At 35.9% G+C, this 24,387-nt stretch overlaps 1 protein-coding gene across 1 annotated transcript in view; it reads right to left on the bottom strand.

Annotated features, from left to right (window-relative positions):
- LRRIQ1 (leucine rich repeats and IQ motif containing 1) overlaps window positions 1–24,387 on the bottom strand; it is a 229,163-nt gene that overhangs the window by 12,187 nt on the left and 192,589 nt on the right. Inside the window, exons 24-26 of the mRNA XM_069584152.1 lie at window positions 19,254–19,386; window positions 16,484–16,544; window positions 9,198–9,318 (exon numbers count right to left, since the gene is read on the bottom strand). Of these exons, the coding sequence (XP_069440253.1) occupies window positions 9,198–9,318; window positions 16,484–16,544; window positions 19,254–19,386 (315 nt within the window). The remainder of the gene's footprint in view (window positions 1–9,197; window positions 9,319–16,483; window positions 16,545–19,253; window positions 19,387–24,387) is intronic.

The raw sequence follows: 24,387 nt of genomic DNA, 5'->3' as shown, positions 1-24,387 counted from the left end.
TGAGAGAAATATTAACAGCCATAGATATGTAGATGATACCACTCTAATAGCTGAAAGTTAAAAGGATCTAAAAAGCCTCTTGATGAGGGTGAAAGAGTGTGAAAAGCTGGCCTTGAAACTCAACATTCAAAAACTAAGATCATGGCATCCGCTCTCATTAATTCCTGGCAAATAGATGGAAAAACGATGGAAGCAGTGACAGATTTTATTGTCTTGGGCTCCAAAATCACTGCAGATGGAGACTGCAGTCATGAAATTAAAAGATGCTTGCTCCTTGGAAGGAAATCTATGACAAACTTAGAAAGTATATTAAAAAGCAGAGACATCACATTGTTGACAAAGGTCTTTATAGGCAAAGCTATGGTTTTTTCCAGTAGTCATGCAGAGGTGTGGAAGTTGGACCATAAAGAAGCTGAGCACTGAAGAATTGATGCTTTCAAACTGTGGTTCTGGAGAAAACTCTTGGGAGAGTCCCTTGGACAGCAAGGAGATCAAATCAGTCAATACTAAAGAAAATCAACCTTGAATATTCATTGGAAGGACTGATGCTAAAGCTGAAGCTCCAATACTCTGGCCACCTGATGTGAAGTGCCAACTCATTGGAAAATACCTTGGTGCTGAGAAAGATTGAAGGCAGGAGAAGAAGGGAGTGACAAGAGGATGAGATGGTTGGATAACATCATCAACTCAATGTCCATGAGTCTGAACAAACTCTGGGAGATAGTAAAGGACAGGGAAGCCTGGTATGCTGTAGTCCATGGGGTTCAAAGAGCTGGACATGACTGAGTGACTAAAGAACAGCAACAACAATTTAGAGAGAAGGCCATAAAATGTTAATGGAAATGGTTTCCCTTGTTCTGGAGAAGACAATATCCATTTAAGGTTATATGAATATATGATAATAGGAGAAAAGCAACAGTGGTTGGTAAATTCATTTGTTCTCTGAAGTGCTTTCTATGTGCTAATCATATACAATTCATCTTTGTACTTTTCAAAAGATAAATTATAATCTATGATATTGTCTTTTATGTTCCATCTGTACATTGAGGTAGATAGAAGCAAAACATTTATGATGCCGAGAAGCTGGATCGGAAGCAATTGATATCCTTACACTAGGAATCACAAGACCCAAATTTGAGTCTCAGCTCTACAACTTTTAGCCTCCTTAGCTCTGGGCAATTTATTTATAAAATTAAAAGCTAAATCCCACCTGTTTTGAAGTAAATCTCAGGCAATAGGTGGTGAGGAACAGCCTTCTGAGCTTCTCATTTGTTCTCCTTTTCTTTTTCCCCATTCACTTTTTATTAAGACTATTTTTTTTAAAAGAGTACTTTCCATTCACAGAAAAACTGAGAGGAGGGCACACAGATTTCCTATATATTTTTTGTCCCACATATGCATGCTGCTGCTGCTGCTGCTGCTAAGTCGCTTCAGTCATGTCCGACTCTGTACAACCCCATAGACAGCAGCCTACCAGGCTCCCTCATCCCTGGGATTCTCCAGGCAAGAACACTGAAGTGGGTTGCCATTTCCTTCTCCAATGAATGAAAGTGAAAAGTGAAAGTGAAGTCGCATAGTCTCCTTCATTCTCAATGACCCCACCAGTAGATATCTGTTACAAATTACTAAATTAAATTGCCAAAATAGAATCACCCAAAGTACATAGCTTACATTATAGTTCACTCTCAGGTTTGGGTTTTGTACATTCTGTAGGTCTGGAAAAATGTATGAATGGCAGTATGCAAATGGTATCATAGAGATTATTTCCACTGCTCTAAAAATCCCCTATGCTCAACCTATTCATCTTCCATCCAACCCTCTTCTACCTTTGATGATTTTACCATTTCCATACTTTTACCGTTTTAAATTACATAGTTGAAATCATACAGTATGTAGTCTTTTCAGACTTTTTTTCACTTATTAATATGCATTTAAGTTTCCATCATGTCTTTTCAAGGCCTAGTAGCTTGTTTCTTTTTTTTAATCACTGAGCAATATTTCATTATTTGGATGTACCACAGTTTATTTAGCCATTCACCCACTAAAGGACATCTTGGTTGCTTCCAAATTTTGGCAATTATGAATAATGTTGCCATAAACATCCATGTGCAGGCTTTTGTGTGGTTGTAAGTTTTCAGCTTCTTTGAATAAATACCAAGAAGCATGACTGCTGGATCGTATGGTAAGGGTATGCTTAGTTTTTTAAGAAAGTGTCAAACTGTCTTCCTAAGTGGTTGTATCATTTTGCATTTCCACCAGCAATGAATGAGAGATCTTGTGGCTACACATTTTTGCTGGCAGTTGGTTTTGTCAGTGTTCTGGATGTTGGCTATTCTATTGATAATAGGTGTACAGTGGTATCTCATTTTAATTTGCTTTTCCCATGGATGTCTTGGTCTTCCAACTTTGTTCTTCTCCTTCAACACTGTGTTGGCTATTCTAAGTCTTGGACCTCTTCATCTTTGTACTTGCTTAATGATTCTGTACCATGCTTTACTTATTGCAGGCATGCAACTGCTTGCACTCACGATGTTGCTGTTCATTTGCTAAGTCGTATCCAACTCTTGTGACCCTCATGGACTGCAGGACACCAGGCTTCCCTGTCCTTCACTGTTTCCTGGAGTTTGCTCAAACTCATGTGCATTGAGTTGGTGATGCCATCCAACCATCTCATCCTCTGTCGTCCCCTTCTCCTCTTGCCCTCAATCTTTCCCAGCATCAGGATCTTTTCCCATGAGTTGGTTCTTCACATCAGCGGCCAAAGTATTGGAGTTCAGCTTCAGCATCAGCCCTTCCAAAGAATACTCAGGATTTATTTCCTTTAGGATTGGCTGGTTTAATCTCCTTGCAGTCCAAGGGACTCTCAAGAGTCTTCTCCAGCACCACAATTCAAAGGCATCAATTCTTTGGCATGTACCCATGATGAGGTTTATATAATGACCCACAGATATATGCAATACTATTTACATCTTAAATTTACTCACTGAGGGATTAAAAATGCATATTATATGTATATACTATAGCTATGTACAAAGTAGATACCATATATGTACATAAATATGCACAGACATACGTGAATATATAACATGCTAATAATTCTTGGCTTACAAACTTTAAATTATGTTAATGGAATGCACTTAGTAAATATGAAATAAATGTTAATGGTCATCTTTGAAATTTTTTATTTTAGCTACCACTTTTACCCTTTCAATCCCCATATACTATTGGGTACTAGCATCTAGTAAACCATGTATTTCACTTTGTACTTTTGATAGTCAGATTAATCTGTTTTGATAAGAGCTGTAAAATTATTTTGTCAATATACTGGAGGCATTGTAAAATGTTAGGATTGACTCAGAATGTCTTTCTTCAACTGATTTTAGGCTAAAACAACAAGGTATTTTCAGAAATATTTGTTAGTTTCTCATTAGCATTAGAAAAGCCCAACTCCTCCACTATATTTTCAAACTTATTTTGAAACTAGGCTTCATTTTTAATGCAACTTTATTTAACATCACTTCAGTATGTGGAACCTCTGGTCCAGACAAGCTTCTCAGTGTTTCACAAATATATATTCATATTTTACCTTATGCCCTTGTTTAGTTGGGTTTATTTCCACTTTATCCCCCCTTAGTTAAATCCCAAATGTCAGTCTAGGTACAGATCAAGTATACTGCCTCCAAGAAGCCTTCTTCATTTCAACAACATTAGCAACTTTACTTTTGAAAAATAGTTGTTTCCATATTCAGTAAATTCAGTACCATATTATAAGGGCTTACATTTCATGAGAGTTTAGACATGTTCCTATCTTCCCTTGTGGCTCAGATGGTAAAAAAAAAGCGTCTGCCTGCAATGCGGGAGACCCAGGTTCAATTCCTGGGTCGGGAAGATCCTCTGGAGAAGGAAATGGCAATCCACTCCAGCACTCTTGCCTGGAAAATTCCATGTATGGAGGAGACTGATCGGCTACAGTCCATGGGGTCACAAAGAATCAGACACGACTGAGCGACTTCACTCACTCACTTAGACATGTTCAGAGAAGAAGCTGATTTGGGGTTGGCTTTCCTGTTGGCTCAGAGGTTAAAGCATATGCCTCCAATGCAGGAGACCCAGGTTTGATCCCTGGGTCGGGAAGATCCCCTGGAGAAGGAAATGGTAACCCACTCCAGTATTCTTGCCTAGAGAATCTCATGGGCAGCGGAGCCTGGTAGGCTACAGTCTATGGGGTCGAAAAGAGTCGGACATGATTGAGGGACTTCACTTTCACTTTTCACTTTCATACACTATTATGGCAGAAAAGGAAGAACTAAAGAGCCTCTTGATGAAAATGAAAAAGGAGAGTGAAAAAGTTGGCTTAAAGCTCAACATTCAGAAAACGAAGATCATAGCATCTGGTCCCATCACTTCATGGCAAATAGATGGGGAAACAGTGGAAACAGTGGCTGACTTTATTTTTCTGGGCTCCAAAATCACTGCAGATGGTGATGGCAGCCATGAAATTAAATAAAAGATGTTTACTCCTTGGAAGGAAAGTTATGACCAACCTAGACAGCATATTAAAAAGCAGAGACATTACTTTGTCAACAAAGGTCTGTCTAGTCAAAGCTATGGTTTTTCCAGTGGTCATATATGGATGTGAGAGTTGGACTATAAAGAAAGCTAAGCACTGAAGAATTGATGTTTTTGAACTGTGGTGTTGGAGAAGACTCTTGAGAGTCCCTTGGACTGCAAGGAGATCCAACCAGTCCATCCTAAAGGAGATCAGCCCTGAGTGTTCATTGGAAGGAATGATGTTGAAGCTGAAACTCCAATACTTTGGCCACCTGATGTGAAGAGCTGACTCATTGGAAAAGACCCTGATGCTGGGAAAGATTGAGGGCAAGAGGAGAAGGGGACGACAGAGGATGAGATGGTCGGATGGCATCACCAACACAATGGACATGGGTTTGGGTGGACTCCAGGAGTTGGTGATGGACAGGGAGGCCTGGCGTGCTGTGGTTCATGGGGTTGCAAAGAGTTGGACACGACTGAGCGACTGAACTCATACACTATTATAGAGGAATTTTGGATTCTCAGTCTCTGGCTAACTTTGAAAATGGAATATGTCCTGGAAAATGCAGGGATAACATGAAGAAGGCAACTGGAAACCAAAACCAGGTGTATAGTGAGCAATAAGTCATCAATAAATGGCTCCAGAAAGAATGAAGGGATAAGAGGAACTATATTCTTAGTAAGCTACATGTTTTAGTCCAAGGAAGAATAAAAGACAGTATAGCACTGAGTTTGGAATGATAAAAGATGGATTCAAGTTGTTGCTTTCCTTTGCTGTTTTTTTTTGTGCCAACATTCAAATAAATAAACAGTCTCTTTTATAATATCTATCAAAGAAAAATAATCATATAAGTCAGAAAAGACAATTAAAGGAAATTGGCTAAACTCTAAATTGCTAGAGCAATAGAGTTATTGTAATGTATCCTTTATTTTAAGTATTAAGGGGTAAATGAATTGAGAAAACCAAAATCACTTAAGGATATCAAGTATTTTTAAATAAATATTGTTTAAATCAGGATTTTTTTGCCTAGTCACTTCATAATGCCACATTTTAAAATATGAATGTGACCTATTTCATCTATTTTCAAATCATAATATAGATTAGAAAATTTGGTAGCAGATTTCCTTGGCCTTGTGTAAGAGGGCAGTAAGACCTAAAAGGAAAAAAACAAAGACCTTAGGAAATTCTCTAAGAAAAGACATTGTTACTTTATATGGTTGGCATGGTTCTGCTATTATTTGATATACAGAAAAGGAACACAGCTCTACTTAGAAATTGTTCAAAAATAATACAACAGTAACAACACATACAATAATAACAAACAATATAAACAACAAGTCTTTACTTACTACTAGGCAATGCATCACCATACTTTATGGATATTTTTTGCTGATTTATTCCTCACTAAAATTCCATGAGACAGACATTATACTTCCATTTTACAGAGAGTAAACTCATTCTTAGAGGTTAGATAATTTACCCAAGGTCACACAACTTATCCGTGATAGTGGAGTGGGGATTTTAAACCTGAATGTATCTATTTCTAAAGAATATGTATTCCAAATATTACAGCAATATTGAAAGAGAAATAACTAGAAAAGTTCAAAAGCTGAAAAAGTTTTATAGCTGTAACCCATAAACTGCTCTCTAGATTTGGCTTGTGAAGCTGAATGAAATATTTTAGTTTTAATAAGGTGGCAAGATTTTGAGAGAAAGCTGGAGGAAAAGAGCTTTCAAAATACTGAGACTTTAAGTGGTTGGCCCAGGGCCATGGGGGCCTAGGACACAAAGACTCTGACAGTTAAAAGATTTCTATGTATAATAAGCTATGCCATTTTTTTTTTCAGTTCAAGAACTATTAAGAGGACATTTCTTTTAAGCTGAGCTAGTTAGCCATGTGACTAGATACTACAGACTTCAATATCTTACCTCAACTGATTTTTCTTTTTTACAACAATTACAAAGAACATTTACTAAGCACTTATTTTGAGACAAATACCATTCTGAATGTGCTATCAGTTCAGTTCAGTTGCTCAGCTGTATCTGACTCTTTGTGACCCCATTGACTGCAGCATGCCAGGCCTCCCTGTCCATCACCAACACCCGGAGCTTGCTCAAACTCATGTCCATCAAGTAGGTGATGCCATCCAACCATCTCATCCTCTATCATCCCCTTCTCCTCCTGCCTTCAATCTTTCCCAGCATCAGGGTCTTTTCCAATGAGTCAGTTCTTTGAATCAGGTGGCCAACATTATTGGAGTTTCAGCTTCAGCATCAGTCCGTCTAATGAATATTCAGGGTTGATTTCTTTAGTATTGACTAGTTTGATCTCCTTGCTCTCCAAAGGACTCTCAAGAGTCTTCTCCAACACCAAAGTTCAAAAGCATCAATTCTTTGGCACTCATCTTTCTTTACTTCCCTGGTGGCTCAGACGGTAAAGCATCTGTCTACAATGTAGGAGACCCAGGTTCGATCCCTGGGTTGGGAAGATCCACTGGAGAAGGAAATGGCAATCCACTCCAGTACTGTTGCCTGGAAAATCCCATGGACAGAGGAGCCTGATAGTCTACAGTCCACAGGGTCGCAAAGAGTCGGACATGACTGAGCGACTTCATTCATTCATTCTGCTATCTTTATAGTCCAACTCTCACATCCATACATGACTACTGGAAGTGAATGCACTATATTTGATCCTAAAACAATTCTACAAGGTAGGTATTATTCCTATTTTAAGGATGAGAAAATTAAGTTATGATACAAATCTAGGCAAACTGGTGTCAGAGGTCATATCCTTCACCATTATATTACATGGAGGTTACAGTAAACTAGTATGACAAGAATTTGGCAAATAGTATTTATTCATATTCATTCTGTTATTTAATAAAAAAATATTTTCTAAAGTGTCTTGTCTTAAATTGTCACCTAATGAACATTTAGTCATTAGTAGTGTTTGCAATAATGTCACTTATTGACAACTAATGGAAACTACAGTATGAATGGCCTTATTACAGTTTCTTAGAGAAAGTGTTAAGAAATGAATTCTCTATAAAGATCTTATATACTCTAAAATCTATAACTCAGTTTTATGTAAGTGAAAGATGAAACTTGTGCATTTCAGGATAGTTGCTGACTGACTGAGTTATTTATGTTTTAACATTCAGATAGTACATTTCAAACAGAAGCTTTGATATTCTGTAAAGTGAAAAGGCAATTTGTGTAAAAATTTTATTAGGTTTGTTTATTTTTACCCATACTACTTCAAAACAATATCATATGAGTTTGTAATATGCAATGCTTAAGATAGATATGACATCATTCACTATTATGGGTGGCACAGGTTGATTACTTCTGAAATGTTTTATATATATATAATATATATATAAAATATATAACATCTGATGTTATTACCACATTTTGTTGCTGTAGAAAATCTGTATTAAAAGAATAATTTTACATAGGTGAATTAACCTAAAATATTTCTTAACCATATTGACCAGAGCAACCTTTCATGACCAGATTCTGGGAAATATTTGTAAGTTAGATATATTAAAATTATTTTTAAATGAAATTAAAATTCATTAAAATAAATTTACACATACAAATGGACTTAAATGACTGGAATCTAATAACGCCAAGCATCTGGAGGAAAAGTCAGATAATCATTTTGAAGTTTTCATTTATCTGAGGAGCACTATCTGGATTGTTGAATTTTTCATATTCAAATAAATATTGACTTTGCGTGTATATAATCATACAATCAATGAGTAATAAATCTTTTTATAGAATAACTATTACTTAAAATGAAGTATAAATTAATATGTGGATTTCTGAGGTTTACTATACTTTGGCAAAATTAGCAAAATATTATATTAAATAAGTCATCTTTTGTATTAATATACCATAACACTATAGAAAATGTTTTGATATCTTTACAGTGTAAGTTAAATGAAGAGTTTGAGAAAATTAGGCTTTCTTACTCTCAAATACCCTGAGATACAGATAGTTTTTAAATGTTTACATTCTTTTCAGAGTTAAGAATTGCTTTGTAATTCTTGTTGAAACCATGATATATATAGATATAGTTATATCACCAAATTAATAAATGTGTGACAAGTTTTCAAATGTAAAAAGTCATCACTAGTAAATACAAACTGTCATCTATCCAGTGGAAATAGTTTTTAAGAGCATGATTTTGACATTATAAAGTTATTATCTAAAGTCTGCTATTTTAAAAAAATTTCCTTCAAAACAAACTTTACTTACAATATATATTAATGACAAAAGACCAAAACACATTACTTTGATATATAAATCCAACGTTTTACAATTAACCTAAACAAACCCTTTTAGAACTAAATGATCAAAGAATTCAATATGATCCATGGGTGGCGGGGGTAGAGGAGTAAATCACTGAGTCACAGAATAGAATTAAAATAAAAACTGATGCTGTTAATTTTAGAAATAATTTAAATCTGTTTATATCAAAAGAAGACATTCAAAGAAGGAAAAAATTCAAATGGATAGTTTTGGGCAGTTCTGGTTGCTGGCATCCTACCCCCTTATCTGTAAAAGAATGCTGCTGGCATTAGTTTCCATCAATTCATTTGTGATTTTGAAATTAATTCTGAAGGAAACCACAACTTACTTGAAGATCCCGCTGAGTGTCTGTGTGCCTGAATGTTTTTTTCTCTCTTCACAGACAAAGCACTTCCACTGGTCATGGAAAAAAGGTCTAAATCCGTGTCTTCTCTGCTTACAAGTCTTGCCTGGGAGCAATGGGAGAGAATGTATACAATCATGAAACAAAATATGGCATTTTCTGAATGCAGCTCACATTACCCCAAATAAACAAACAGGCTCTGTCAAACAACCTTCTTCAAAATGATACCACAATCCTTTATTGCTGCCCAGGCAGAACAAATGCACTATGTCAAAGCATTTTTTGCAAATAAGAGCCGATTTTAAAATTGAGGTTTGCCATTTGAGTCTGTACAACAAAAGAAAACATTTCAGTACAGTAATTTTGATGAAAATCAATCTTAAAGGCAACTGATGAAACTTGAAATAGCTTAACATCACTTATTTACCAAGGATATTATTTAATTCTTAATTGAATGTTATAAATGTCACATCGGATTATTTTCTGCAATTTTCATGTTTTACCACTTATAAAATTCCCTGAAATGCCTTTCATCCCATATTTGTATAATACAAAGCCATGAAAGATCTCTACTTTCTCACTACAGTCATTATTAATGTAAAATACTATATGTTGTCTAATTTGGGAGTAAAGGTAGACATATAGAAATTTCAAGATATTTTAAAGACATATGTATTAGGTAATTTATTTCATCTAAAATTCCTCTCTGAATTTTTATTACTATTTTGGATTGAACTGAAGAGTTGAAAGACTCACCTCTTGGCTATAAATATTGTTTTATATAATATCTAATATCATTAAGTAAGGATTTATTGGGATTTGGCCCCTAAATGGGAGAAAATGCCATGATAGAAAGCAAAGCAGCCTCAAAGTAGCTGGAACTTCATCCAAACCACAGGATGCTTGAAATCCTGTGAGAAAGCATTGTCCTTAATATTTGATGTGTGAAAAATTTAGAGTAAAATAAAACCATAAAACCATCACTGTGGTTACAAAGCTATTCCTATATGATGCGCTACAAAAACTCATGAAACCAGAACGCAAAGATCATCTTCCTTCAAATTCAGATGTCTGCATCCCCCCTCCCACCTTCTCTCATTGTTGAATAAGCAAGTCTGCTATTGGTGAGCTCAGAGGAGAAGCCACTCTGGGGCATTAGTCACTTTTTACTTTTTATTATTTTTATTTATTATTATTTTACTTTACAATATTGTATTGGTTTTTAAATTGTACCTGGCTAAGTGATACCATTGTTTCTTCAAAAAGCCTCCGTAGAGAACTGTTTCAAGTGAAATGATGACTGGCTCACAATTTACACTTGTGATTTTTAGGATGAAAAATCTTATACATTCTTTCTGGATTTTATTTTATTAGTGCACAAGTGTATGTACTTAAGGGTCCCATTAAATGGCTCCATCAATACTGAGACATCGCAAAAACCAATCAGGAATAAGGGGGAGTGAAAAAGTTGGCTTAAAGCTCAACATTCAGAAAACTAACATCATGGCATCTGGTCCCATCACTTCATGGGAAATAGATAGGGAAACAGTGGAAACAGTGTCAGACTTTATTTGTTTGGGGCTCCAAAATCACTGCAGATGGTGACTGGAGCCATGAAATTAAAAGACTCTTGCTCCTTGGAAGGAAAGTTATGACCAACCTAGATAGCATATTCAAAAGCAGAGACATTACTTTGCCAACAAAGGTCCAGCTAGTCAAGGCTATGGTTTTTCCAGTGGTCATGTATGGATGTGAGAGTTGGACTGTGAAGAAAGCTGAGCACCGAAGAATTGATGCTTTTGAACTGTGGTGTTGGAGAAGACTCTTGAGAGTCCCTTGGACTGCAAGGAGATCCAACTAGTCCATCCAAAAGGAGATCAGTCCTGAAATTTCTTTTGGAAGGAATGATACTAAAGCTGAAACTCCAGTACTTTGGCCACCTCATGCGAAGAGTTGACTCATTGGAAAAGACTCTGATGCTGGGAGCGACTGGGGGCAGGAGGAGAAGAAGACGACAGAGGATGAGATGGCTGGATGGCATCACCGACTCGATGGATGTGAGTCTGAGTGAACTCCGGGAGATGGTGATGGACAGGGAGGCGTGGCGTGCTGCAATTCATGGGGTTGCAAAAAGTCGGACACGACTGAGCGACTGAACTGAACTAACTGACTGATCAAAGCAATACCAAGATTTTGGTGACATCCGTTACAAAATAAGGAAAGACATGCTAACCACATAAGAGACCCTCCTGTTGACTAAAGAGGCTTTAACTATAAGCCTCGGGATTTTAAAATCAGGTTTTATTTGCTTCAATTTAATGACATAATTTTACTACACCTATTTAAAAAGCAGAAATCTCACCCTCCTCCAGACAAGATGATACATACCTACATGTCAAGAAAATATTTGTGAACATGTCTTCCAAAAATCTTGTTATCATCTAAGCCATTAACATCCAGAAGATTGTTTATTCCAAAACAGAAAACAGTATCGGTTATTAACTAAGCCAAATTATAACAGAATCAAATTTAGAAGTGAAATTTAACAATAACACACACTTTAACAATGGTGCCACAATGGTGCAGTTAAATGCAAACGTAGAAATTTCATAGAGGCTAGTTACATGACTAGCAGCATATTTGACTCAACCACATATGCATTGATATTCAAATTCTATCTGTGAAAACACTGGTTTCAAATTGAACATCATCCTTTCTCTTACTGTTAAGGAGTAGAGAAATCATAAAGAAAATATATCTTTTCTTCGATGTCATGCAAAATGGATATACTATACATGCAAAATAGAATAAAATTGACCTTGCTTTTAATACTTGTTCTACAAAACTGTATGTTTAATCCCCAAACATTGTAATATTAAACATTCTTCACAGTTATAACATGATAACCAGTTTGTGTCAGATCAGAATTTTCTTATGTGCAATGCAATAGCAAATATTTAAATAGTGATTTTGCAAAACTCTTGTTGGTCTTTGTCTTCTGATCAGGTCATGTCTGTAGTGTAATATTCTTTTTTCCCATATTTTCACAATGAAATGACTGGTATGAACTCTGGAACATGACTTCTAAGCAAGTGGATCCTGTTTCACCTCCAAACCAAGCTACTTAATTTAAAATAGAGAATCTCTTCCATTTAATAAAGAACAGTCAGTTCTTTCTTCTGATTTTTCACAAACATATTTTATTAAATATTTATTTTAAAATTTTGTATTTTTAGAAGACAAACAGCACGCATAAAATAAACACCTATTTACTTATTATGCAGATATTTTTAATAAAGAGAAATAAAATATTATAAAGTGAAACTCACTTGTAAGCTTTTCAGTTTTTCTACATATAATTTGAATAAACATATTCAAAAGTTTTTAGAAAATTATTTCAAAATTAATTTAACTTCTTTTTGTATTTTGCTTCTTTCACTGTACATTACATCTGTGAAATATAGATCTAGTTCATTTAAGTGTTTGAATAATATGAAAATTATTGCAAAATTACTGTAGATGCTATGAACATACCACATCATTGTTTGTACTATTTCTAGACGTAATACCCGTGTTTTAAAAATATTTTTCTCTTTGATCACAGAAAGCTGAGGTATGCATACCCCTCCATTCATAATACATTGTCATCATTGTGAAAACCCCTTCTCTTATATGATAAGACAGAGGCCTTTTTATGTAACATATGTGGGCATGGAAGGCACTTTAAATGTTTTATAGAGCTTTAATTTATATGTAATAAAATGCACAGAACTTAAACATGAAGTTCAATCATTTTCAAAAAATTTTCCTTTCAATTTATAAGCCCCATAGAAGCTTCAAAATTGGTACTAAGAGTTACTTGTATATCCTCCACACAGCTTGTCCAAATGATATCTTGTATAATTCAAGTTCAATTAATAAAAACAGGAAATTGACATTGGTGCCATACTATTGCTAAACCATAGACCTTATTCACCAGTTTTCACATGCACTCTATTTCTTTGGTTTGTTTATGCTTCTATGACATTTTATCACATGTATAGATTTATGTAACTACCACCACAATCAGAATAGACAATTATTCCATCTCTCCAAACAACCTCTTTGTTTTCCCTTTATAGTAATACCTTCCCCCTAATCTAATAACTGGCAACCACTAATAAATTCCCATCACTATAATTATGTAGTTTTGAAAATGTTATGTAAATGAAATCATAAAGAACATTTTGAAATTGTCTTCTTTCACGTAGCAAAATGCTCTTGAGATCCATGAAGATCTTTGTGTATACCATGAGTTTATTCTTGTTTGTTGCTTTTTGATCCTTTTTGTGTATCTATTGTATGCATGTACCACAATGTGTTTACCATTCACCCCGTGAATGAGATTTGGGTCATTTCCAATCTTTTCAGCTATCACAAATAAAACTGCAATGAACATTTATGTATAAGTTTTTGATTGAACATAAGTTCATCTTTCTAGAAAAAGTGCTCAGGAGCAAAACTGCTGAGTCAAGTATATATTTAACTTTATGGGAAACTGACACTTTTTTTTTTTTTTTACAGTGGCTGTACCCTTCTTGGTAGGGACTTCTCTGTGGCTCAGTGGTAAAGAATCTGCCTGTCAATGCGGGATATGGGGGTTATGCGGGTTCAGTCTCTGGGTTGGGAAGATGCCCTGGAGTAGAAAGTGGCAACCCACTCCAGTATCTTGCCTGGAGAATTCCATGGACAGAGAAGCCTGGTGGGCTACAGTCCATGGAATCGCAAAGAGTTGGACACAACTTACTAAAAAACAGCAATTCATGCATATGGTCTATGGCTTTGATGTTTTATAAGCAATGTTTGATAGGTTATGATTGTAAGGAGGCTGCACATGTTAATGTTAACATTTGTGATTTAACTCTACTGCAGTACCCCTTCTCCTTCTGTTTAATCCTGTTTTTTCCTTCCCTCAAAGGAGTTGTTCCCGAGAGCCTTCCCCAGTAAACATCCTACATTCAAATATCAGAATCTCAGAGTGTATTTTCTGGAGAAACTGAACCATGAGTGTCTCCTGCAGGAAAATGCTAGCATTTTGGGAGGATTAGTTTAATAAGCAATGCAATTGTCTAGATCTATGACATGCCTTCTGATACATATTTGGGATTAAGTAAAATAATATCTTGTTTGCATTTTTCTCATTCTTGTCTGTCATACAATAACTTTATTCTTGTTTAGAAAACAGAGATATTATTTATTAGCTTCCTCAAGACCCAGCATTTGAATGTTTGATTATGTCTAATTCTGTCCTCACTTTTGAAGCTCAGTGACAAAGTGTCCTAGATGATATTTATATTTATCCCCATATTAAGAAATAACTCCACTGTCTTTTGGTATGCCTTGTTCTGATATGATGTCAACTGTCAATCTATTGTTCCTTTGTAGATAAACTTTCACTAATTTTTTATTCTGTCTAATCCAGGGTTCTTTTCAAAGACATTATTTTTCATTTTCAGAATTTATAATAGCCTAATTTGTATATCCATCTCCCTCTAATTAAAATTTGATCATTTTTTGTTCGATTATTTTCTGTCCTTTTATTATGGGTGGTATTTTTATGTCTTTGAGGATCTTATAGTAGCAGCTGTTGCAGTTTTTTAACATTTCAAGATTTTCCTTAGTTATGGCCTGGTCCCAGTTGTACAATTTTCTGCACAAGTTTCCTACAGGTAGGGTGTTTTCATTCCCCAACACCCTGAGAGATTTCCACCCAACTTGGCCTTCAATTACCCAGTATCCTTTTGGTATAAATCCTTGATCCATTCCCGTCTTGACTTCAAAAAAAAGAAAAAAAAAAAAAGTCTGTTCTACGACTGCTACTTGTTTCGTGTTCCGCTGTTCTTCTTCAATATATTTTTTAAAAAGTATTTACCATTGTTATGTATTTGTCATACATTTGTGGGTAGTGTGATATAATGGGATATGGAGGAAGGAGATTAATGTCAAAGGGTTAATCTCATAGAACCACTTTGATTAGTAATCTATCCAATCTGTTTTCATTCATTTTAGAAGTATAACAATTAAATGTAATGTCCCTTTCTTTATTGTGGAATTCCTTGGCACTTTATATTCCTGATTTTTGCTCCAAAGTGGCTACTCAAAAATCTGTGTGAGAGTGTTAGTCAATAATATGTAGGGTGTTAATAGCCTGAGGTACCGCTTTTTCTAGGGTAATCTTCATGTCATTCTGCCAGAAGGATTTCTATTAAAATGCAAGAAAATATTTGTTTATTGATTATTTCAAATATGTGCATCCTTCTATAAATATTTCCATAAATAAGCACATTAATTTTAACTATTGTCCTAATTTTTCCCCTCTTTCAGGAAAACTCCTTGAATGAGTAATTCATGAGAATAACGAATATAACAGCTCTGGATATGATAATATTATTTCCCATTAGAGAATACCTTATTTTTTAATACTAAATTCTACAATGGTAAGTTAACTTATAATCAGTTTTCTTGGTGAATGTAGAGTTTGAGCAAGGAATATTCATTGGTTGATATAAATGGAAGGTGTCATAAAGTTAGGGTTATTTGATGCCCTTCATTTTCACATGCCACGGAGGTCATGCACATCTGTCATTGGTCAGGGTACCCTCTTTTCTGGAAATTTCTGGAAACACTAACATTTCTTGTTTGGGGACTCTGTTTCTCCAGACTCGATATTGGCCATTCTCCTGCTAACATCGGCTCCCTTCTGATGGCATATCTTGCAGCTGACTTTTGAAATGCACATGAGTTATATTGTCCAGAGTATACATTCTGATCACTGTGCTAGAGCTTGGTTGCTCCTAACACTCCAACCATTTACACTTTATTACTTACAATGTTTGAATACACAACCACTTTTTAATTTTTACCTGGTTTGATTTTTTGAGTCAGAGGGTGCTTTGCTGTTTCCCTCAAGTATCCTCCTTTTAAAATAGTCTAGACAATAATATTGTTTTATAATTTCTTGCCCAGAGTATCTTTTAAAATATAGTAGCATCTTGTTATTTTAAAACATACCAGATAAACTAAGTATTTTAAGAAGACATCATATTTTAAAGTCATATTATAAGCCAAGAAAGCATGGTACTATTTTAATATTTAATATTTTGAGATTATCCCCAAAAGATACAGTTGTGGTATTTTCATAATTTATACCACTTATTGACACATCTTAAAGTGCCATCGGTTGAGTACTGTTGTCCACAACACTTTTTCTGAACTTTAAACATATTTCTTACCACAAGCTGAACTCTTCCACCGTTAAGTACGTCTGGATCTAACTCAGGCAAGAAGTGATTGCTGCATAATGACAAAAAGAGAAATCACATTATTATATTAATGTAGAAGAAGACTATGAAAAAGATGCCCAATGAAAAGTTTGGGAAAAATCAATAATATACAAAATGGAAATAATTGTTTTCTTATGTTAGGTGAATGTAATTTATATTTTTTCATAGTTACTTTAAATTTCAACTTGACATAAATTTTAAATTTGCCAAACAAACACATACACAGATAAAAAATATCTGAAAGTACCAATAACCTTAGCTAATAAATTATAGAAAGGATAATATTGTACCTCATCTACTTATATATCTTACTTATGAGAAAGGCAAAACTTCTTATTTTTAAAATAGCTCTGGTATGTTTAATGCATTATACTAATGCTCACAATTAACTTCTGTTTAAGGCGAGAGCATTGATATTTGGCTTTTAAAGGACTTCTGTTTTAGAAAAAAATTTTTCTTAAAATATTATTACTTATATATTCCTTTATATATTATATTTTCAAAGGAGAAATCTATCAATAATTGCCTGTTGCATTATATGTTTAAATATAACTAATTAAGGAGTAACTGAGGTTGTTAAACGTTTAAGTATCTTAAAAATACATCCTGAAATGTTTTGTTTGTATTTTTCACATTATCTGTACAGATGCTTTTAAATCGCTAAAGAAGACCTCTTTCATCTGGTTAATATAGATGGTAAGCTGTGAGTTATGCAACATTTGGTTATAGTCCTGAAAATATCTTGTTATGAATTATGCTAAATCAATTAATACCAGCATAAAATAAACTGTACTTGCATCAATAGGAACACTCAGCAAAATAAAAAAAGCCTCAAATGTTGATTGCTTTATTCCTATTTTCTTTGCTCTCAATGAAATAGGATATAACAACCCAGGTTTTGAAATGTTTTAATTTCACTTTTTTCCATATTATTAAAGATATTATATGGATAGAATTGACTACATATGAAGGCTTTTTCATTTGTATATATTATAAAAAAGGTTTAATTTTTATACATTATAACATTCTGCTATATTAAGTGTTAGACCTCGTAACTGTATTCTTTGTTACTCATTTAAATAGTTAATACCCACAACCCCTGGAAATGTTTCCAAAGTGTCATCTATATTTAGATTCATATTGGTTGATATATTTGAAAATGCTTAAGTAGCACTTTTAAAAATTGTTTTGTGGATATACATAGCTATAGTGAAAGTCATAAAAATTTATGACAACTGTGTAATATGGGAAACTAAATACTCAGTATTCTGTAATAACCTATAAAGGAAAAGGGTTTCCCAGGTGGTTCAGTAGGTAAAGAATCTGCCTTCAATGCACGAGACCCAAGAGACCTGGGTTTGGTCCCTGGGTTGGGAAGATGCCCTGGGTGAGGGCATGGCAACCCACTCCAGTATTCTTGCTTGGAGAATCCCATGGACAGAGGAGCCTGGCGCGCTACAGTCCATGGAGTTACAAAGAGTCAGACATGACTGAGGCGACTGAGCACATAAGTGAAAAGGATGTGAAAAAGAATATATATGTGTTCTACACCTGAAGCTAACATGACATTGTAAAGCAACTATACCTTAATTAAACAAAAAAAATTTCAAAAATATTATCTCCAAGCTTTTATGGTTTAGTAGTTATGTACATCAATGTTTTATGTTATGTATTGTTTGGACTGAATCTTGTTCCCTCAAAATTTATATGTTCAAAATCTTGTTTTCTCAAAATTTATACATTCAAATCCTAATCTTTAATACCTCAGAAAATTACTATATGAAGACAAGGCCTTGAAAGAGACAATTAAGGTAAGACAAGTTCAAAGAGGTGGGCCCTAATCCAAAATAACTGGTGCCCTTGTTCAAAGAGGAGATTAGAACATGACTGAGCGACTGAACTGAACTGAACTGGACAGAGGTGGAAGGATGGTCATGTGAGCAGCCAGTGAGAAGGAGCCATCTGCAAGCCAAGGAGACAGACCTCCAAAGAAACCAAACTTGCTGATTCCTTGATCTTGGGCTTTCAGCTTCCAACACTGTGAGAAAACAGATCTCTGCGCTCTAAGCCATGCAATCTAGTATTTTGTTATGGTAGCCCTAGAAAACTAATATATACATTAATACAACAAAAATTAATTGATTACTTATTAGGTTCAAGGCACCTTTCTTTGCTGCTAAGGGACATCAACATTTGATAACATCAATTTGAGAACTCACCTCTATCTTGTGAGAAAGAGAGATATCATCTCACTATAAAGAGGGGGGAACTAAAACATTGAGACATAACTGAAAATCAGTTACATGACTGGTAAAGTGGCAGGATCGGGATTGAGTTTAATTTTAACTGCCAAACATACATGATAATAAAAATAACAAAAAATAAAATACTATAAACACCAATACCAATGATATTTATAAACAATTAATACACACCATGCATTTTACTTTATAAAGTAGAATCATTTGTGTGGTTCATCATCACCATCAATCATTTGTGCTGATTTTTAAGCATTACAGAAACCAAGTTCCTAAATATTTTACAGTGAAAAACATAGTGATCAAATCTATCCTGTATAAGAGACCATTTATAGTCTGGTAATGTCGTATATTGGCCTTCGGCTATATAAAGTCATGTTTGTGCTAGCATAATTAACCTAGGTTTCACTTTTCAATATGTGTTTGCAATACAAAAATCTGATTTAAGGGAGAAACCTCACCATTTCATTTTTCTGGAGCCAGTCGTTTCAAGAACCCCAACCTGTGTATGAAGCCATTGGTATGTATATTCTTTACTCCTTTCTAATTTTTCACTTGCAGTGGTATCCTTACACATAAATGCTTCTTCATTATCTAGGGAAAAATATGAAAATAGTATTTGTTTTTTAAAGAAATCAAGCTTTGGCCAAGCAGCTTGGTCTATGTTAACAATTTTATCACAAGAAAGAGAAAAACAAGACAGGTCATGGGAGCTAAATCATCTGTAAGAAAAATACCGTCAGTCACTTATAGATTAAGTAGTTTTCCTGTTTGAGTTTCAAACCCACCTATTTTGGAAAGCAGAGTTGTTTTAATGAAACCAACATCCTATAGGGCTTGTTTTTTAGTGTTTTAGTTAGAAAATAGAACAATTATTTTTGGTAGACAGAATTTAACATCTAATTGTTCTCATACAATCTTATCCATATGAAGAATTTATAATTTATATTGAGGATATTCAAAACAGATTTGTAATTTTGCATAAAACAAAACTTGGTTTATATAAGCTAGTACAATATAGTAAGTTAGGAAAATCATTTATATTAGGTTTAGGAAACCTGTGGTAATGCCATACCAATGATTTCAAAGATGGAGAGGGAGAAAGGCTAACAATGAAGATGAGTATGGAAACTATGCAAAAGGAGAAATTACGCCATGTGAGACTACAAGGTAACAAATATAAAGGAAAATAAAATAGTTTAAAAAAAAGAAAAAGAAAAATCTAACCCTTATAGCTACACTTAAATATAGTATATGTATTTATATTATTCAAAAAAAAAAAAAAGATCTGCAGACATTGCTGACACATCAATGCCTCACACTTGAGTTACAGTGAAGACCTGTTGTTCTAGAGCACTTCTCCGTGGACTTGATTGTCTAGATGGCTTCTTTGTTGGTGCCATCACCATGCTTAGGGACATGTTAGCTTTGTAGGGTTCACTGACAATACACCAGAGAGGGGGTACCTACTGAAACTAACTCATGGTAAGTAAACTCACAAGAAATCTACAATTAAAAATCTGGTATTTAAAACGTCAGTTTATTAATTTGAACTATTCTTTCAACTGGCTTCACCTAGCTTAAAACTCAACTTTCAGAAAACTAAGATCTTGGCATCCAGTCCCATCACTTCATGGCAAATAGATGAGGAAAAAGTGGAAACAGTGACAGATTTTATTTTCTTGGGCTCCAAAAGCATTGCAGATGGTCTCTGCAGCCATAAAATTAAAGGACACTGACTCCTTGAAAGGAGCTATGACAAACCTAGACAGCATATTAAAAAGCAGAGACATCACTTTGCTGACAAAGGTCTGTATTTAAAACTATGGTTTTTCCAGTAGTCACGTATGGATGTGAACACTGGACCATAAAGAAGGCTGAGCACCAAAAAATTGATGCTTTCAAATTGTGGTGCTGGAGAAGACTCTTGAGAGTCCCTTGACAGCAAGGAGATCAAGCTAATCAATCCTAAAGGAAATCAACCCTGAATATTCATTGGAAGGACTGATGGTGAAGCTCCAATACTTTGGCCACCTGATACGAAGAGTCGACCCATTGGAAAAGATTCTTGATTCTGGGAAAGATTGAGGGCAGGAGGGCAAGGGGATGAGAGAGGATGAGATGGTTGGATGGCACACTGACTCAACGAACGTGAGTCTGACTACACTCTGAGAGATAGCCATGGGCAGGGAAGCCTGGTGTGCAGCAGTCCATGGGGCTGCAAAGAGTCAGGCACGTCTTAGCGGATGAACAATTCTTTCACTATAGATCTTCAAACATAGAAAGTAATCTTTTTTATATATATATTTTAAAATCTTTAATTCTTACATGCGTTCCCAAACATGAACCCTCCTCCCACCTCCCTCCCCACAACATCTCTCTGGGTCATCCCCTTGCACCAGCCCCAAGCATGCTGCACCCTGAGACAGACATAGACTGGCGATTCAATTCTTACATGATAGTATACATGTTAGAATGCCATTCTCCCAAATCATCCCACCCTCTCCCTCTCCCTCTGAGTCCAAAAGTCCATCATACACATCTGTGTCTTTTTTCCTGTCTTGCATACAGGGTCATCATTGCCATCTTCCTAAATTCCATATATATGTGTTAGTATACTGTATTGGTGTTTTTCTTTCTGGCTTACTTCACTCTGTATAATTGGCTCCAGTTTCATCCATCTCATCAGAACTGATTCAAATGAATTCTTTTTAATGGCTGAGTAATACTCCATTGTGTATATGTACCACAGCTTTCTTATCCATTCATCTGCTGATGGACATCTAGGTTGTTTCTATGTCCTGGCTATTATAAACAGTGCTGCGATGATTGCAGGTTGTTTGGAGGACAAACGAGACATGCTGTGAAGCTTATTTTGAATGCTAGGTGCATGGGCAGAGACACATTCACTCAGCATCTATTGTTTTGACTATGTTAAGGCAATACATTCATCATGACTTCTTTTTTTCCTTAAAATTTGCTGTGGTACTAGTGAAATGACTAGTTTTCAGTCCAAAGAGATACAAGGTCCAGTTCTCAGAAAAGCTACAAGTCAAGATGTTTATTTCTCTAAATTACATTACTTAATTTCCTGTTAACTTCTCATGACATCTTACATTTCTAAAATGGTCATATCCCTTGTTTCCTCCATCCGTGCTAAGTTCCTTCAGTTGTGTCCGATTCTTTGTGACCTTATAGACTGTAGCCAGGCTCCTTTGTCCATGGCCTAACCCAGGCAAGCATACTGGAGTGGATTGCCATTTCCTTCTCCAGGGGATCTTCCGCACCCAGGGATCAAACCCGTGTATCTGTTGGCAGATTCTTTACCACTAGCACCACCTGGGCTTCCTGAATTTAAGCCAATCCCTCCATAGTTGCAGAGCTTCCCTGACAGCTCAGTTGGTAAAGTATCCGCCTGCAAGGCAGGAGGCCCTGGTTCAATTCCTGGGTCGGGAAGATTCGCTGGAGAAGGGATAGGCTACCCACTCCAGTATTCTTGGGCTTCCCTTGTGGCTCAGCTGGTAAAGAATCCATCTGCAACATGGGAGACCTGGGTTCGATCCCTGGAAAGGCTACCCACTCCAGTATTCTGGCCTAGAGAACTCCATGGACTGTACAATCCATGGGATTGCAAAGAGTCTGACATGACTGAGTGACTTTCATTTTCACTTTCTCCATAGTTGCTGAACTGAAGGAGCAATTACTCTGCATTTAAGGGCTGACCACTGAATTCATGAGCAGACACCATTTTAATAAACGGCCTTCTTTATACAGAAACTAAAAAAGAGACTCAAACAAAGGGAAGATTTGGGCTTGTCACCCTGGTTACTGCATGAAGCACTAAGTTTCTTTTCCAGCAGAGTCCCAGGGTTTTATCTGCCTTTCTTGGTTGATCAGACCAAATGGTGAACCTATGGGTGCAATGACAGAAAGGAAGGACAGAGAGGAATCAGTGACCCTGATAATCAACTCAACTCACAACTGGAACTTTACTTACTCTTGATAGGTAGCAAGTGTACTTTTAGCTAAAAATAATGCATCTTTCTGCTTCTGAAAACAGAGGCATATACGTGCAATAGCTCCCTTCTAAAGTGCTCATTCTGAAAAGTTTTCCTCAATTCTACAATAACACTCCATAAACCCTAAGTGGTTTTACATCAGACTCAGTCCAGTTTCTCAATAATCATCCTCGAGTAAAGATTAGAGATTTCACTGTAAGAGTCCCACTCATATTAATTCTTTTAACCTGAAGGCATGGATTGGTAGATTGGCATGCATTCAGTGTCAAAAGAGAACTAGCATAGTGGTGACATTGGCTGGATAGATCCGAGCATACTGTCATTCAAATGCTGCAGGAAATGATTCTGGCAAGTGACTTTTGCTACACCATTTCAGGATTACCCCTGTCACTGAGGAGAAAGTAGGATTTACTTCTTGAAGCTTGCTTTTAGCATTTTGTTTAGGAAGAATAATGGTGCCAGGTTTACTTACAGACCTTTATCATTTTCTAGTTCAGTTCAGTTGCTCAGTCGTGTCCGACTCTTTATGACCCCATGGACTGCAGCACGCCAGGATTTCCTGTCCATCATCAACTCCCGGAGCTTGCTCAAACTCATGTCCATGAAGTCAGTGATGCCATCCAACCCTCTCATCCTCTGTCATCCTCTTCTCCCGCCTTCAATTTTTCCCAGCATCAGGGTCTTTTCAAATGAGTCAGTTTGAGTTGGAGTATTGGAGTTTCAGCTTCAGCATCAGTCCCTTTCAATGAGTATTTAGGACTTATTCCCTTTAGGATGAACTGGTTGGATCTCCTTGCAGTCCAAGGGACTCTCAAGAATCTTCTCCACCCCCACCGTTCAAAAGCATCAATTCTTTGGCGCTCAGCTTCCTTTATAGTCCAACTCTCACATCCACACATGACTACTGGAAAAACCATAGCTTTGACTGGATGGACATTTGATGGCAAAGTAATGTCTCTGCTTTTTAATATGCTGTCTAGGTTGGTCATAGCTTTTCTTCCAAGAAGCAAGTGTCTTTTAATTTCATGGCTGCAGCCACCATCTGCAGTGATTTTTGAGCCCCCCCCCCCCAAAATAAATGTCATGTTTCTACTGTTTCCCCATCTATTTCCCATGAAGTGATGGGACCCGATGCCATGATCTTCGTTTTCTGAACGTTGAGTTTTAAGCCAACTTTTTCACTCTCCTCTTTCACTTTCATCAAGAGGCTCTTTAGTTCTTCACTTTCTGTCATAAGGGTGGTGTCATCTGCATATCTCAGGTTATTGATATTTCTCCAGGCAATCTTGATTCCAGCTTGTGCTTCATCCAGCCTGGCATTTCTCATGATGTACTCTGTATGTAAGTTAAATAAGCAGGGTGACAATATACAGCCTTGATGTATTCCTTTCCTGATTTGGAACCAATCTGTTGTTCCATGTCCGGTTCTAACTGTTGCTTCTTGTCCTGCATACAGGTTTCTCAGGAGGCAGGTCAGGTGGTCTGGTATTCCATCTCTTTAAGAATTTTCCACAGTTTGTTGTGATCCACAACAAACTATGACTATGATGGCAGAGTCAGTAAAGCAGAAGTAGAT

Source organism: Ovis canadensis, chromosome 3 (genome assembly GCF_042477335.2).
Source record: "Ovis canadensis isolate MfBH-ARS-UI-01 breed Bighorn chromosome 3, ARS-UI_OviCan_v2, whole genome shotgun sequence".
Taxonomy (NCBI): Eukaryota; Metazoa; Chordata; class Mammalia; order Artiodactyla; family Bovidae; genus Ovis; species Ovis canadensis.
Note: the sequence above shows the minus strand (reverse complement) of the source record. Positions and strands in the feature narration are given on the sequence as shown.